The sequence below is a fragment of the Neovison vison genome, chromosome 7, assembly GCF_020171115.1.
Source record: "Neovison vison isolate M4711 chromosome 7, ASM_NN_V1, whole genome shotgun sequence".
Lineage (NCBI taxonomy): Eukaryota > Metazoa > Chordata > Mammalia > Carnivora > Mustelidae > Neogale > Neogale vison.
The window spans coordinates 96,811,990-96,826,096 of NC_058097.1; the positions used below are offsets into that span (position 1 = coordinate 96,811,990).

At 38.3% G+C, this 14,107-nt stretch overlaps 1 protein-coding gene across 2 annotated transcripts in view; it reads left to right on the plus strand.

Moving 5' to 3' along the window:
• The window catches only part of CWF19L2 (CWF19 like cell cycle control factor 2), a 156,322-nt gene that overhangs the window by 104,943 nt on the left and 37,272 nt on the right, over positions 1–14,107 (plus strand). For both annotated transcript variants that reach the window (XM_044257725.1, XM_044257726.1), the window contains exons 13-15: positions 2,684–2,896; positions 6,644–6,760; positions 13,551–13,706. In XM_044257725.1, coding sequence (XP_044113660.1) covers positions 2,684–2,896; positions 6,644–6,760; positions 13,551–13,706 — 486 coding nt within the window. The remainder of the gene's footprint in view (positions 1–2,683; positions 2,897–6,643; positions 6,761–13,550; positions 13,707–14,107) is intronic.

The window sequence follows — 14,107 nt, forward strand, 5'->3', positions numbered from 1 at the left end:
TAGTGTCTCTTAAGACTCATTTTTTAGGGCGCCTGGGTGGCTCAGTAGGTTAAGCCGCTGCCTTCGGCTCAGGTCATGATCTCAGGGTCCTGGGATCGAGTCCCGCATCAGGCTCTCTGCTCAGCAGGGAGCCTGCTTCCTCCTCTCTCTCTCTGCCCGACTCTCTGCCTACTTGTGATCTCTCTCTGTCAAATAAATAAATAAAATCTTTAAAAAAAAAAGACTCATTTTTTAAATCTTACATGTGAGGATGACAGTTCCTATGTTGTAGGGATGTTTGGATGAGGGGGAGTACTTAAGGTTTCTTTTAGTACCGTACCTAGCACATGTTTGGTACTCTATGAAAATAATTAGTAACTAGTTCTGAGAATTTTCAAAATGTATTATGTTGTAATTGAAAAAAAAGCCTGAAGTTAAAATAATTGTAAACCAGGGCAGTTCACATAAATAAACAACCTGAAAGAATAGAGAGATGCATGCAAGTTTCAGTACAGAGAAATAGAAGAAGATAAAAAATAAGTTCTAGTAAAGACAAGGAAGCTAAAGTGCTTGGAAAAGACCCCTTACTACTAATAATTATAACCTAGTTTCTAATTTTTACTTGGTTCTATCAATAATGACATTTTAGAAGTATTCTGTTTACATTCTATTTTATTTTCTATTCTTATTCTTTTTTTTTTTTTTTTTTTTTTTTACTTTCTTAAGGTGGATGTTGATATTAGTGATTTGAGGCCTTTCCTGTTTTCTGATATAGATGTTTGGTGCTGTAACTGTCCCTCTAAGGACCACTTCAGCAACATCCCACAAATTCACCTGTATTTTATTGTACTTCAAAATAGTTTCTGATTTTCTTACTTATTTATTTGGTGGATACATGGGTTGTTTGGAACTGGGCTATTTAATTTCCAAATACTTGGCAGTTTTCCAAATGTATTTCTGCTGGGGTTTCTAATTTAATTCCATTGTATTCAGTGTACATACTTTATGTCACTGGACTCCTTTTAAATTTTTAGGACTTGTGTTAGGACCACAGATTCATCTCTTGGTAAATATTCTCTCTGCACTTGAGAAGAATGTGTATTCTGCTGATATTGGACTTTCTGTCAGTGTCAGGTTAAATTGGTTCATAGTTTGCTCAGGTCTTCAATATGCCTATTGATTTTCTCCTGCCTGGTTCTATTAATTATTGAGAGAGGGGTATTTAAATCTCTCACTACATTTGTGGATTTGTGTATTTCTTCTGCAGTTCTATCAAGTTTTTGCTTCATATATTTTTAAACTCAGTAATTAGGTGAATAAATTTCAGTATTGTTACGTCCACTTGATGGTATGACCCTTTTATCATTGTGAAATGACCTTTTATGTCCATAATATTCTTTACATTCAATTCTGCTTTCTCTGACATAAATACAGCCATTCTAGTGCTTTCCAAATCTTTTTAAATGTTTGGTAAAACCTAAGCATCTTGCTTTTGCTTCATATTTGATGATAAAAAAGAGAAGAGAGTTCTCTTTTGGTCTAAGTACCAAAGTACTTAGAACTTAGTCTAGTAGAAGGAAACACAGTTCATGAGCAATTATGATATAGTGTGGTCATTGTGAAACTAATGGTAGTGCCATATCAGTGGTCTTGGGAGATCCAGGAAGGTTCTTTTTTGGGGCAACAACTAAATTGAAGCCTCAGATTGAGAAAGCAGTGGGAATGGAATGGCACAGTTGGGGCAGAATTGGTCAGAGAGCAGTGTGTATGAAGCCTGAAGGTGTTAGTGTTTTAGGGGACTGAAAATAGGATGATGATCAGAGCATAAAGTTAGGGATGTGATCATATGTGACCAGAAAGGTCATCAGTGCCAGACTATGAAGAAGATTGTAATTGTAATGGTGGCTCTAGTTACTAATAGAGTTACCAATACTAGTAATAGTAATGGAGTTCTTCCTGTGTGTCAGGCATGTGTTGTGAGGATTCAGCAAGATAACCTACTAGGTAGATAGTATGGTTATAACCGTTGTGAAATGAGGAAGCAAAGCATGCAGGGAGCACAAAGATTAAATAACTTGCCCAGGGCTAAGACAGAGATGAGCCAGAACTTTGCTATGTTCATTCTGACTAGAGAGACCCAGCTTTTAACCATCATGCTTGTCTGTCTATAATTCAGTAGCCAAACCTGAGTCTGAACTTGCTCCTATTCACAAGGGAGAGCTCTCTGAGGATATAAACAAAATAAGTCAATAAAATTTGTGTTTTAAGAGCATCACCCTGGCTATAGCTGATGTTGGTGGAGGTGTGGAGAAGCCACCTGGAGATAGAGTTGAAAATGTTTATGTTCTTTACAGAGCATATGCTGATTTTTAAAATGAAAGTCGTTCTTAACCTCTTCGTAGTTCAGTTTCCTCATCTATTAAATGGAAGCAATAATGGTCTCATTCTCATGGGACTAAAAAAACAGTCACATTGCGTAAAATTGTACATGGTAGATACTTGGTAAACTTGACCTGTGATGATGATGTTGTTGACTATTGATTGACCTTGAAAAGCAAGCTAAAAATTTTAATCATGTTTTTCTTCTTCTTCTTTTTACTTTAAAAGTTTTACCCTAGAACTCACAGATAGGACTTCAGTAGCAGCAGTACAATAATATGTTAACCACTGCCTTTTCCTCACTACTGTTATTTTGGTTTTTCAGTTTATGGGAAAAACAGATGGAGACTATTACACTCTAGATGACATGTTTGTCTCCAAAGCAGCTGAGAGAGAACATTCTGGTGAAGAGGAAGAGAACCAGAGGAGGAAAGCAATTGCCGAGCACCAGCATCTTGCTGCACAAATGGAAAAATGTCTGTATTGTTTTGACAGCTCTCAGTTTCCCAAGCACCTTATTGTGGCCATAGGTGTTAAGGTAAGAAGTAGAACGTTTATTGCCCCGAGGAAGCAATGGAGTGCCTTGTGCAGATTGGCCTCTTTCTTGAGACTCTCACAGGATTCCAGTCTCTCTGCTTCTCTTCTTCTGTGTTTCGTATACTTTTCTTCTCTAACTTCCCATGATTCTTAGAATCTTCCTTAGAGCGAGTATGAATATTTAGGTGACAGGAAGCTCACATTCTGTGTGATTCTGCCCTTCAGAGAGGCAGTGTTGGGTCATGCCTGAGGCTCTGCACTCGGGAGCCCGCCGGCCTGGACTCAGCTTCCGGCTCGGCATTTACCAGCTGTGTGACCTCATTGTCACGGTCGGCACTTGATTCTTAGTATTAAAATCACTTCAGAAATACTCATTCTAAAGTGGTTTCTGCTCCTTCCCTTACTTGCTTATAGAACCTATTTGTTTCTTTATAGAATATCTCATAATTGTAAAATGTTCACTGTATTTTACTTGGTTATCGAGTCCCTCTCCTAATAGTCTGTAAGTTCCATGAGGACAAAGGTCAGTCTTAGTCGTGTACACTAAGCACGTATCCCATTGTTCACCAGACATATATCCCGTTGTATGTCAAGAATATGTTTGTAGTCACTTATTTCAATAAATATTTGGTGACTTAATTCTTATAAGTAAGTCATTACTGTGTATGTGATATGGTCATTAGTTGCTGGGTGAGTGTCAACTCCCCTGTACTTGTGGAGCTCGTGTTGTAGTAAAATAGGGCAGAAAATAAAGTAATCCTTGTCCTCATTGAAGGACGTGTTGTCCTAAAGCAAATAAAGTGGGGAAATGGATAAAATGATAGGATTTTTTGAGACAGTGGTCTAGAAGGCCTATTTGAGGAGGTGTTTTAGTAAAGCTCTGAAAGACAGAAGGAGCAAGCACCATGAAGCTGGGAGTGACCCCTGTTTTAGGAAGGGAGATCAGTGAGTGAAGAGCCCTGAGTTCAGAATGTGCTCGGCATTCACGGAGCGGGGAGGCCAGCGTAGCTGGAATGGAGACGGGGGTGGGGGGAAGCTGAGTGAATGAGAGCTGGTTCAGGAACCGAGAGCTTGGGCCCTGTCCATACGCGTGTTTGTGTATTAATTTGTTTCTCACGTACATGAGATACACCTTAGGAATCCAAAGAACTGGTGTTGGCTTTTCCATTCCAACGCTAGTGTTTAATATTTGTATAAGACTGTCAACTTATCAGTTTGTATTTTCATTTCTTTATTTCCTTACCCTTCTTCTAATTCTTTCTTTCCTTCCAGACTTTATCAGAAAGGTAAAAGTAAAAATCCCATTTAAAATTTATTCAATTAAAAAAACCCTACCGGGGACGCCTGGGTGGCTCAGTTGGTTGGACGACTGCCTTCAGCTCAGGGCGTGATCCTGGAGTCCTGGGATCGAGTCCCACATCAGGCTCCCAGCTCCATGGGGAGTCTGCTTTGCTCTCTGACCTTCTCCTCGCTCATGCTCTCTCTCACTGTTTCTCTCTCTCAAATAAATAAATAAAATCTTTAAAAAAAAAAAAAAACCCCTACCGTAACCAGTTACTTGTATTTGTTTGAATTATTTTCCAGACCTTTACATAAACAGTAAAACTTTTGTAATTACAACTTTATGAATATTTCATTCCTCTTCAGTCTGATCCCCACCTTTTATAGGCATAGGAACAGATCAAACATAAAGTAACCCTTCAGTGTTTTCTGCTGTGCTTGGGGAGAAGTTTGGAGTTTTTCCAGGGGGTTCTTTAGTCCCCAGTGCTGGGGACAGGCTGCATGCGGGGAGGCACAGAGGTGCCAAGTGTACGGACCTGTCCTGGGCTTCCTGTGTAGGGGAAGTAGGCATTTCTCAGTCCACCCATGAAACTGGCCAGTGAACAGACGTTTTCTGTTTCTTACGACCTGCCTTTCCCCGTACTCCTTGGTGGTCCTCTTCTGTGGTCAGGTTATCCACCTTTCCAAGCTGTTTTTTCTAATGGTATTAAATCCTTCTCTTTGCCTGAATGTCCCAAGAGTTGGCTGATCTGTTTGTCTCCTTGTGGGTTCATCTTTGCCCTTTGGTTTCATTTAAAAAACCACTTGAGCCTCTCCTTTCTCTACCTATGCTTTATTTGTGCTATCTTTGCTCTAGAAATTACCATCAACATTTTGCCTTTTGTCTTCAAATATTTTATTTTATTATTTATAAAAGATTTTATTTATTTATTTGACAGACAGAGATCACAAGTAGGCAGAGAGAGAGGAAGGGAAGCAGCCTCCCTGCTGAGCAGAGAGCCTGATGTGGGATTCGATCCCAGGATGCTGAGATCATGACCTGAGCCGAAAGCAGAGGCTTTAACCCACTGAGCCACCCAGGCGCCCCTGTCTTAGAATATTTTAATCTAGAAATATTTGAAATACCGATTAGAAGGAATTTCTTCTGTGTCCTACAATATGTGACTAACAGTTCATTTAATTTATCTGAATAAACAATAGCAAATTATTTCTTTAGTTATTACCCAAGTTAATCATATATGATTTTGAGTTTCTAAGGAATTACTTTGCCATTAAGTTGAAACAATAAATAGTATTTCAGAGCAATTCAGTAATTCTCCCTCACCCTGAATGTCTAATATTTAAAATTAATGTCTCAGTACAAATATGTTAATGAAGCAGTGTTTGTTCTCATTGGAGTCACAGAGTTAGAAATAACTTTTGATCATCAGCTCTCCTCCCTTCTCTCCTTTTTAAAAAATAAAAGTCATCTATCCACCTTAACACTGATTTTTTTAAAGTAGGATTTGTTTTTTAAAACAGTTTCAGATTCACAGAAAAATTAAGAAGAAAGTAGAGTTCCATATACACCATGTTCAGTTTCCTCTCTTGTTAACACCAGACAGCAGTAAGCAGTTTACAAGTTGTAAATTTGTTACAGTTAATGAATCAGTACTGATGTTGGCTTTAATTTTGAATGTGGTTATGGTTTTACTATCAGTTTAGATAAATTTCTGTATCTACTCCTACTTTGTCCTCTCAGCAAAGCTTTAAAGCTTTGCATTATTTTGTTAAATAATATTGTCTGCCATATAAAATATTTCTCACCAAAACCAAGCAAAAAATGATAGAACGTAAGACCAAGCCCCTTTGCAGAATATTATTTATGTTCCTCATGAGCACTGCTCACTGCATACATACTAACTGACCTTTTTGTTTTGTTAAAGACAGTTTGTGTGTAGTGAAAAAACAGCACCAGTTTGTAGGTAATACATGTATTTAAGTAGATAGAACTTAACAGAGCAGTGAAGCCCTTCGGAGCACATTTCCTTTCTGTCTTAGTTGAATTCATTCTCTTTGCTCAGCCAGTGACAGAAGGAATGCCTAGTTTATAGGAACCAGTTAGACTTCTCTATCATCACCACCCCACGTATTTTTTCATTCTTGCCCAAAACTGTGTTGTTTCAAGAAGCAAAAAGCTTTCTCACATCAAGGATAAAGTGTCATTCATTTTGCCTTGGGGTAAACTCTGATATCCGTATAACAGTTAAAATTGAGACTTGTGCTGTAAATTTCCATTTGTTAAAATCTATCTTCATGGCCTTTAAAAGTTTAGGAAAATGTCCTCTATTTTTAAAAATATTGAAAGAAAATACATTGCTTGTAAACAAATAGACCTTACGAAACGTTAGCCGTGTTTCCCAGGGCTCATTTGTCACAACAGAAAGTCTGTAGGGTAACGTTTCACTTCGCCATGTGTTCCCCGTAGGTGTATTTATGTTTGCCCAGCTTCCGGTCGCTCACCGAGGGCCACTGCCTTGTCGTCCCTCTGCAGCATCACAGAGCAGCTACCTTATTGGATGAAGACATCTGGGAGGAAATTCAGGTCAGCCTGATCATGCTTACCCTAGGAATGCTCCTGAGCAATCTTTACAGACTGCTTTTGTAAATTTCAGTGGGTTTTCTAGACCTTTGTCCAGTGATTTTCCTTTCTGAACTTTTACACACTAGTACACATTTCCCTAGTTATGTATACCTGTGGGCCATGGTGCTTTCACTACTCACTACCTTTTAATTTTATTTCCCTTATGTACTCCATGTTTTGAAAGCTTTTCTAAAAAAAAATTTTTTTTGAGGTATCATTGATGTATAACATATTCGTTTCAGGGATACAACTGAAAGTTTCTGCATACTAAGTAAACTGTGACGAATTAGTATTTTTACTTAAAAATATCAAGGTAAGATTTCTAATCCATGCGTTCGTGGAACATGAGATGATGATTCTTAGCACAGTGAGCTGATAGATTATAGCCGTAAGGAAAGATGTTTTCAAATAATAAAAATAAATTTTGGAAGTCAGAGGTTCATATCCAGCATTGGCCATATTTTCCTATAATGGAATTGGCCTCTGCTTCTGTGATTTTCGCTATCAGCCTTTATTGCTACACTTTTCCCTTTATAACCTCGCCCAGCTTTTGAATTCAAGGATTGTGTGTGTGTGTGTGTGTCTGATTCTGTAAGAAAGTGAAAGGCACAACATGGGTGAAATTGCTCCTGAGTTATTTCAAGACCTCATAATGACCAAAAAAGAAAAGAAAGAAAACTCTTGTTTTTCTAATACTTGACAGTTGAACAGGGGTTAGAGGGACCCTTAGTTAGAAACTGTGAAAATTTTAAGACTTCAGAAGAGACTGCATACTTTGTCTTTGTGTCATGCTGACAATGCTGAAAGAGGAGATATTTTGACTGCCTTTTATGAAATTCAGTCTCCTACTCCTTTTAAGTTTATGCTGTGAAAGGTGAAGGGCAGACTGTTTTAATGCATCTGTGGCCAAGTATGGGCGAGAATGTGGACAAATATATCTGATGTGAAAAAAATTTTTTTTCTAGTGATGGATGCCAATGCAGTAAATAATTTAAAATGGAAAGTATGCAAATTTGGTTTTCTGGATTATTTTGAGACTTTTCTGGAATGTCTTTTAAAAATTTATACATGCTAAACTGATTTAACTTAGAGCAAAATACAGTGCCAAAAAGATTTTAAATAATACAGGAATCTGGTCTGTGTGTTTTATATTTCTGTAAGAAATTAAGCTACTTGATGGAAAACATTGAGGTGGGTAAAGAAGGATTTTATTCAGTTCAGTAGTTGTTGAGTACAGAAATACAAGATAATCCATGTGTTATGAGAAATGCGTGCATAAAATCATTAATTCTGCCCAAAGGTATGGTGTATTCTTATACAGGTGACATTATAATTTAGTGGATTTTGTGAGCCATATGCTTTATGGAAAATTGAATGAGGGAGTAAAAGCCAAGTTCTTTAATACAAATAACAGCGTTATGGTTCTTTTCTTGTGATAAAAGAAGAAATTCTTGCCAGTTATTAGTATAAGATAGTGAGCAAATAAAGATCTGATTCGAGCTTATTTAGAGAAATGTAGTTTCTTTGTTCTTATTTTCAAATATGTATAAGAATATCTATAAAAATTCAAATTGGGGCAACTGACTGGCTTCTGTCAGTGGAGTTTGTGACTCTTAATCTTGGGGTTTTGAGTTCAAGCCCCACACTGAGTGAGAGATTAATTAAAAATTAAATAACTTTAAAAAATTTTAAGATTAATTAAGTCTGTTAAATATCCTATGGTTATTCCAGCCTTCTAGAGAATATATAACAAAAATTACTTGACTTAGGAAAAAATAAGGTTTACAAATGACGGAGCAACTCCTTTTAGGTGATTTTTAGCTCCATCCTCTAGTAGCATTTAAATTTAATTTTGGATCTTATTTAATAAAAAATGCAAAGATAAGTTTCAGCACAGCATGTGGGAATAATCACAGATTCTGACTGAATAAGAGCCAATTTTTTAGTTTCATTAAATATGCATAGTGAAACCTAGGTCCCCTTTAAAGTTATTCTCACCCATCTGACAGGTATGTTTGAGCCTATGTTACAGTCAGACACCGTAGGCCCATTTTTTAAGTCCCTCAGAAGAGCGGTGTGGTGGCGAGATCACTATGTACAGTGGGCCTCACTGTGGAAAGGTGTGATGGGGCCATTTCACTGGGAAACCTCCAGTACTAGACCGTTAGGTGTCTTCATGGGGCGATCAGACTTCCAAGAGATCACTCTTTCTGGCTCTTAGCAAGTGCAGCCCAAAGAGCCTGCTAGTGTTCTGGCAGCTGAGTTGGGGAAGAAGGCTGGGGTGGTAGAATTTGAACCCTAAGTAACATCTCCTGTGATGCCCCTGTTTTCAGACTGTAAACTCCCAGCTATGTTGGGTTTTCCCAGCCCAGCAACCTTATCGTATACCTTCTCCAAAGAATAACCTTGTAGTGTTCTGCCAGTGTCCAGGAACATAGTATTAATCGCTTTTTTCCAAAGACCTCATCCATGCCGTTTGCTTTTTGCTACACCTTCACTCTACTTCTGCAGCTACTTGGTGCTGCCAATTCCTGAGCCTTCCGAGGCTTCTGCAGTGCAGTGTGGCCGCCTCCTCTGTCCTCTCCCTGCTAACCTGCCACGCACCACACGCCACCCAGGGTGAACCAGCTTCCCAGGGTTTAGGTCAGATATTTTGGGGTCATCTGAGTTTTGGTGATTCTTCTCTCATTCTTTCTGTTCTGGTAAGTTTGGACTGTTTTAAAAATTACTTCAATGTCATTTTGAGTGGTTGCTCTGTGAAGGTTATAGAGTTAAATATATACGTTGTATGCTGTCTCATAATATTTATCTTGGGATAACTTTATCTTTAGACATGTTCTATTTAGAAAACTTGAATAAATTATAGTATTAATATTACATGATCAATTCAAAATAGCTTTGATATTTTTAAGTAAAATAATTTTCATTTCAAAATTTTGTACTTATATTTACCTGAATTGTTGTAATGCGGCAAAATAAGAATCGCAACACTCTGTAGTATATAGTTTACTTAAAATATATTGTAAGATATTTTAGTCCAGATGTGTTTAACTAAATGAAGAATGGCAGTTGGGCGAATAGTCACAGTTTAGAAATGTGGAAAATAGTGATTACCCAATGGATAGAGTTTTTTCCTACAAGAAATATGGGAAGTTTATGTCATCCCTGTATCAAGGGGTAGCTATATCTCTCTGAAGCATAAAATAGTTTTGGTATCTTATAATAATGAACTAAAAGTTTCTTCAGTGTTTGGTTGTCATATAACTTAAGGAATGAATATCATTTCAACATGTGTAGTGTATGTGTTATATTGAGCTTTGGGAAAATTCTGCTTTAGAGGAGTGGATAACCTCAGTTTATATCGTTAAACTCATATTTTTAAATTAAAGGTTTTATATGCAGAGAGAAGTACTTCAGTGTGTGTGTGCCCTCCCCAAAAGTGTTTGCATGATGTTTATATATAATATTGAGCAATTCTTGTATCACTGCTAACTTAGGTCTTTTGAGTTTTCATTTTTAATTCATGACCTCTGGAGTCTGTCTTCTTCACTGTTACCCAGAGAGTATCCAGAACGAGCATCCAAACAGTTAAAGCAGGAGAGGGCTGTGAGCAAACATTGTTGCTGCTACTGCTTTTTATCCATTTTCTACCTTCTTCAAAAAAGCTTAGTTTTAAAATATGTAGTTCTAATCTAGTGGTGATTTTCCTTTGTCTTTTTTTTTTGAAAGATTTTATTTATTTATTAGAGAGTGAGACAGCATGAGCGGTGTGGGGAGCAGAGGGAGAGGGAGAAGCAAGACTCCCCACTGAGCAGGGAGCCAACGCTACGCTTGATCCCAGGGCCCTGAGTTCATGACCTGAGCCACCCAGGTGCCCCGATTTTCCTTTTCCTAACATGTAAGATTATCTTACCACAAAACTTAGTAATGAAATAAATAACAATTAATTGAATATATTCATAATAAGAATTCAGAAACATAGTAACAAAATAGAGACAACCTAAAAAACCTATGTTATAGAACCAGTTGTATATTCCCATTAGGTTTTGTGTTTTAATTTTTTTTGCGCATGTGATACAAGGCCTATGAAGGTAACCGTTGGGACATACAGTTGAGTGGAGGGAAGAATGTGGTTAACGTTCTTCACTGCTGTTGCAAACAAAACCTAATTCACAGTGTTGGAGACAACAAGGGTGCATTTCTTTCTTTCTTTCTTTTTTTTTTTTTTAAGAATTTTTTATTCGAGAAAGAGAGTGAGAGAGAGAGAGAGAGTACAAGAATACAGAGTGGCGGGGCAGAGCAGGGAGAGCATCCCCCCACGCAGCAGACTTCCTGCTAAGCAGGGAGTCCAATGCAGAGCTCGATCCTGGGACCCTGAGATCATCATCTGAGCTGAAGGCAGACGCCCAACTGACTGAGCCACCCAGGCACCCCAAAAGTTAATTTCTTATGTCTTATTCCCGTGTGGGTTAGGCAGTTCTCCAAGGCAGATTGCCTGTAGACATTCAGTCAGGTATCCACACTCCTTCCATGATAAGGCTCTTTTGTGGTGGAGTCCTTCTCTTTCAGCTCCTTGGATGAAAGAAAATGAATACAAAGGCACACTACCCCTTAACTGTTTCAAGTGACATATAAGCCACTTGTCATGCAAGTGGCACTACCATTTCTATATGCATTCCATTGCCCAGAATTAAATATGTCCCCACCCAAGTCCCAGGGAGGCTGGGAAATAATTCATCTTTTTTTCTCTTAGGAAGAGGAAAGTGAAATAGTTTAATGAAAACAGCTTTTGGGGGAAGGGTTTTTTTTTATCTGCAGAAATCAAATTAGAGCTTTGGCATTTGCAAAATTTGAATAATTAATTTTACCATGTAGATATCCAGGTCAATAGTTTATATATTTTTAATTTTTTATCATAATTTAACCTCATTTGTGTGTGCAATGTCTCCATTAATTTAATTTTATCTAGTACCAATGTCAGAGAATTTTTAAAAGGGGAAACAATCATCTTTAGTCATTTATAATGATTTATCTCATGGTCACCTTATAATGAGATTATAGGTGGAAAGTCTACAATCCCGTAGGCTATTAGCCAAGGCTTTGGGGTTTACCAACAAATGGAGTGTCTGCAGTAAAGAGACTGTGTTGGACTTCTCTGTAGCTGTGGTCAGAAACAAAAAGCAAATCCTGTGTCCGTTGCTTATTAGATGTCTTTCTAGTTGACATCAGGTTACAGTTACTTGATTTCTTTTTTTTTCTACTTAAAATGAATATAAAACAGAAAAGCAATGAATGATCAGTAATAAGTAATTATGGGAGACCTGAAAGAATCCCAGAACTCCGGTCCCCTATGCAGCCAGAAACCATCGCCTCTCACCGTTCTGGGTGTCAGCAGAGGCCGGGTGGGGAGTCTACGCACCCGTCTCCACGTGGCTGTCCTGGACAGTGTCTGAATGACAGCCTGGTTGAATCTCTGGGGAGTCATGCTGAGTGAAGAAAAGCAACCTCAAAAGATGTTGTGATTGCATTTATGGAACACTGGAAATGCTAGGGTTACAGAAGCAGAGAGCCCACTGCCGGCAGCTGCTGTGATGGGAGAGAATGTGGCCGTGAGCAGGCGGTGGGAGGGATCCTCACGGGGCTGGGGTTGCTCTGCCTCTTAACTGTATCCACGTCGATATCCTGGTTGTGATACTGGATTGCGGTTTTGTAATGTATTACCATTGGGGGAAACTGGGTTAAAGGTATATGGGATCTCTCTGTATTTTCTTCAATGTGATCTACGACCATAATTTTAAAATTTTTAATATTTGAAAGTTACAAATCAGCTCACAAATTTAAGTAAAAAATGCTTCTTCCTCCTCCTTAGGCAAATATAGTAGCACTTTACAAACATATGACACTCCACAAGGCCACGTTTGAATTTAGGATTCTTAGACATTTTGGTGGTGGTGGGGAGTTGACTTCTGGCTCCTAGTCTTCAGCCTGGCCCCCTGTCTTCCCCTGCTGAAGCCCCTGGCTTCATCCTGCTCTACACAGGCTGTCCCGTGAATCCGTGTGGATGTCCCAGACTGCACGTCTGGGCTCCACAAACAACTGTCCCCCAGGCTTACGAGTGTGAAATAAGTAAGGAAATAAGCAAGTAGAAGATAGCAACAAGGAGGGATGTTATAACAATGTTGAGTTCTTTGGGAAAAGAAAACAATCTTACTTTTCAACTTTAGCATGTTAGACTTTCATACATTTGCTAGGACACGTTCTCTGTGAAAATAGGGGACCACTTGAATGTGCAAGGTTACCTGTGAAGGGTCAGCAGACATACATGGGAACCAGCAGAGAGAGATGCTGTGAGCCCAGGCAGACGATTGGCAAGAAATTCCACGCCTACCTTCCAGGAGTACCTTTTTTGGCTTGTGGATGTTTTCTTCTGATTTTGCTGTCAGTTCTGCATATTTTACTACTTGAGTTTGTTTTTCTCTCTTCCTTTACTTATTTTAGTTTATTGGAACCATTTCCAATATATACATAAAACTGTGCAGAGTAGTTCCAATTCTTAAAGAAATGTTGCTTAAATATGTGAAATTATGTAGTAGATTTAGAAAGTAAAGTAGCTATAAGGTAACAGTACAGAATTTAACTGTTGTTTGCTACTTATTTTTTATTTCAAAGGGATTGAGTTTACCTTTTACTGTTTTCATGGTTTGTATTTTTTTCAAGTGCTTTATTTACGTAGCCATGTTCCTTCCTTCAGATGTTCAGAAAATCATTGGTAAAGATGTTTGAAGATAAAGGACTGGACTGCATCTTTTTGGAAACATACATGGGCATGAAGAAGCATGGTCATATGGTTTATGAGTGCATTCCTCTTCCAAAGGAAGTGGGCGAGATGGCTCCCATCTATTTTAAGGTATTTGGGGATGGTCTTTGCATGCATACTTTTCTGCTACCTTGCTGTTTTACGAATACGGTTACCTTTTTTCTTGTATTTTTTTTCCTATGTACTTCTATCAAATTCCATCTAAGGAAATGAAGTAAAGCACACACAAAAAAATTCTGCTGTATTACAAAATTCTGTGGAGAGACATTTAGAACTTTGACCTTTAAAAAGCATGCTTATTGGGCGCCTGCGTGGATCAGTGGGTTAAAGACTCTGCCTTCGGCTCAGGTTATGATCCCGGGGTCCTGGGATCGAGTCCCACATCAGGCTCTCTGCTCCGCAGGGAGCCTGCTTCTTCCTCTCTCTCTGCCTGCCTCTCTGCCTACTTGTGATCTCTGTCTAATAAATAAATAAAATCTTTAAAAAAAATG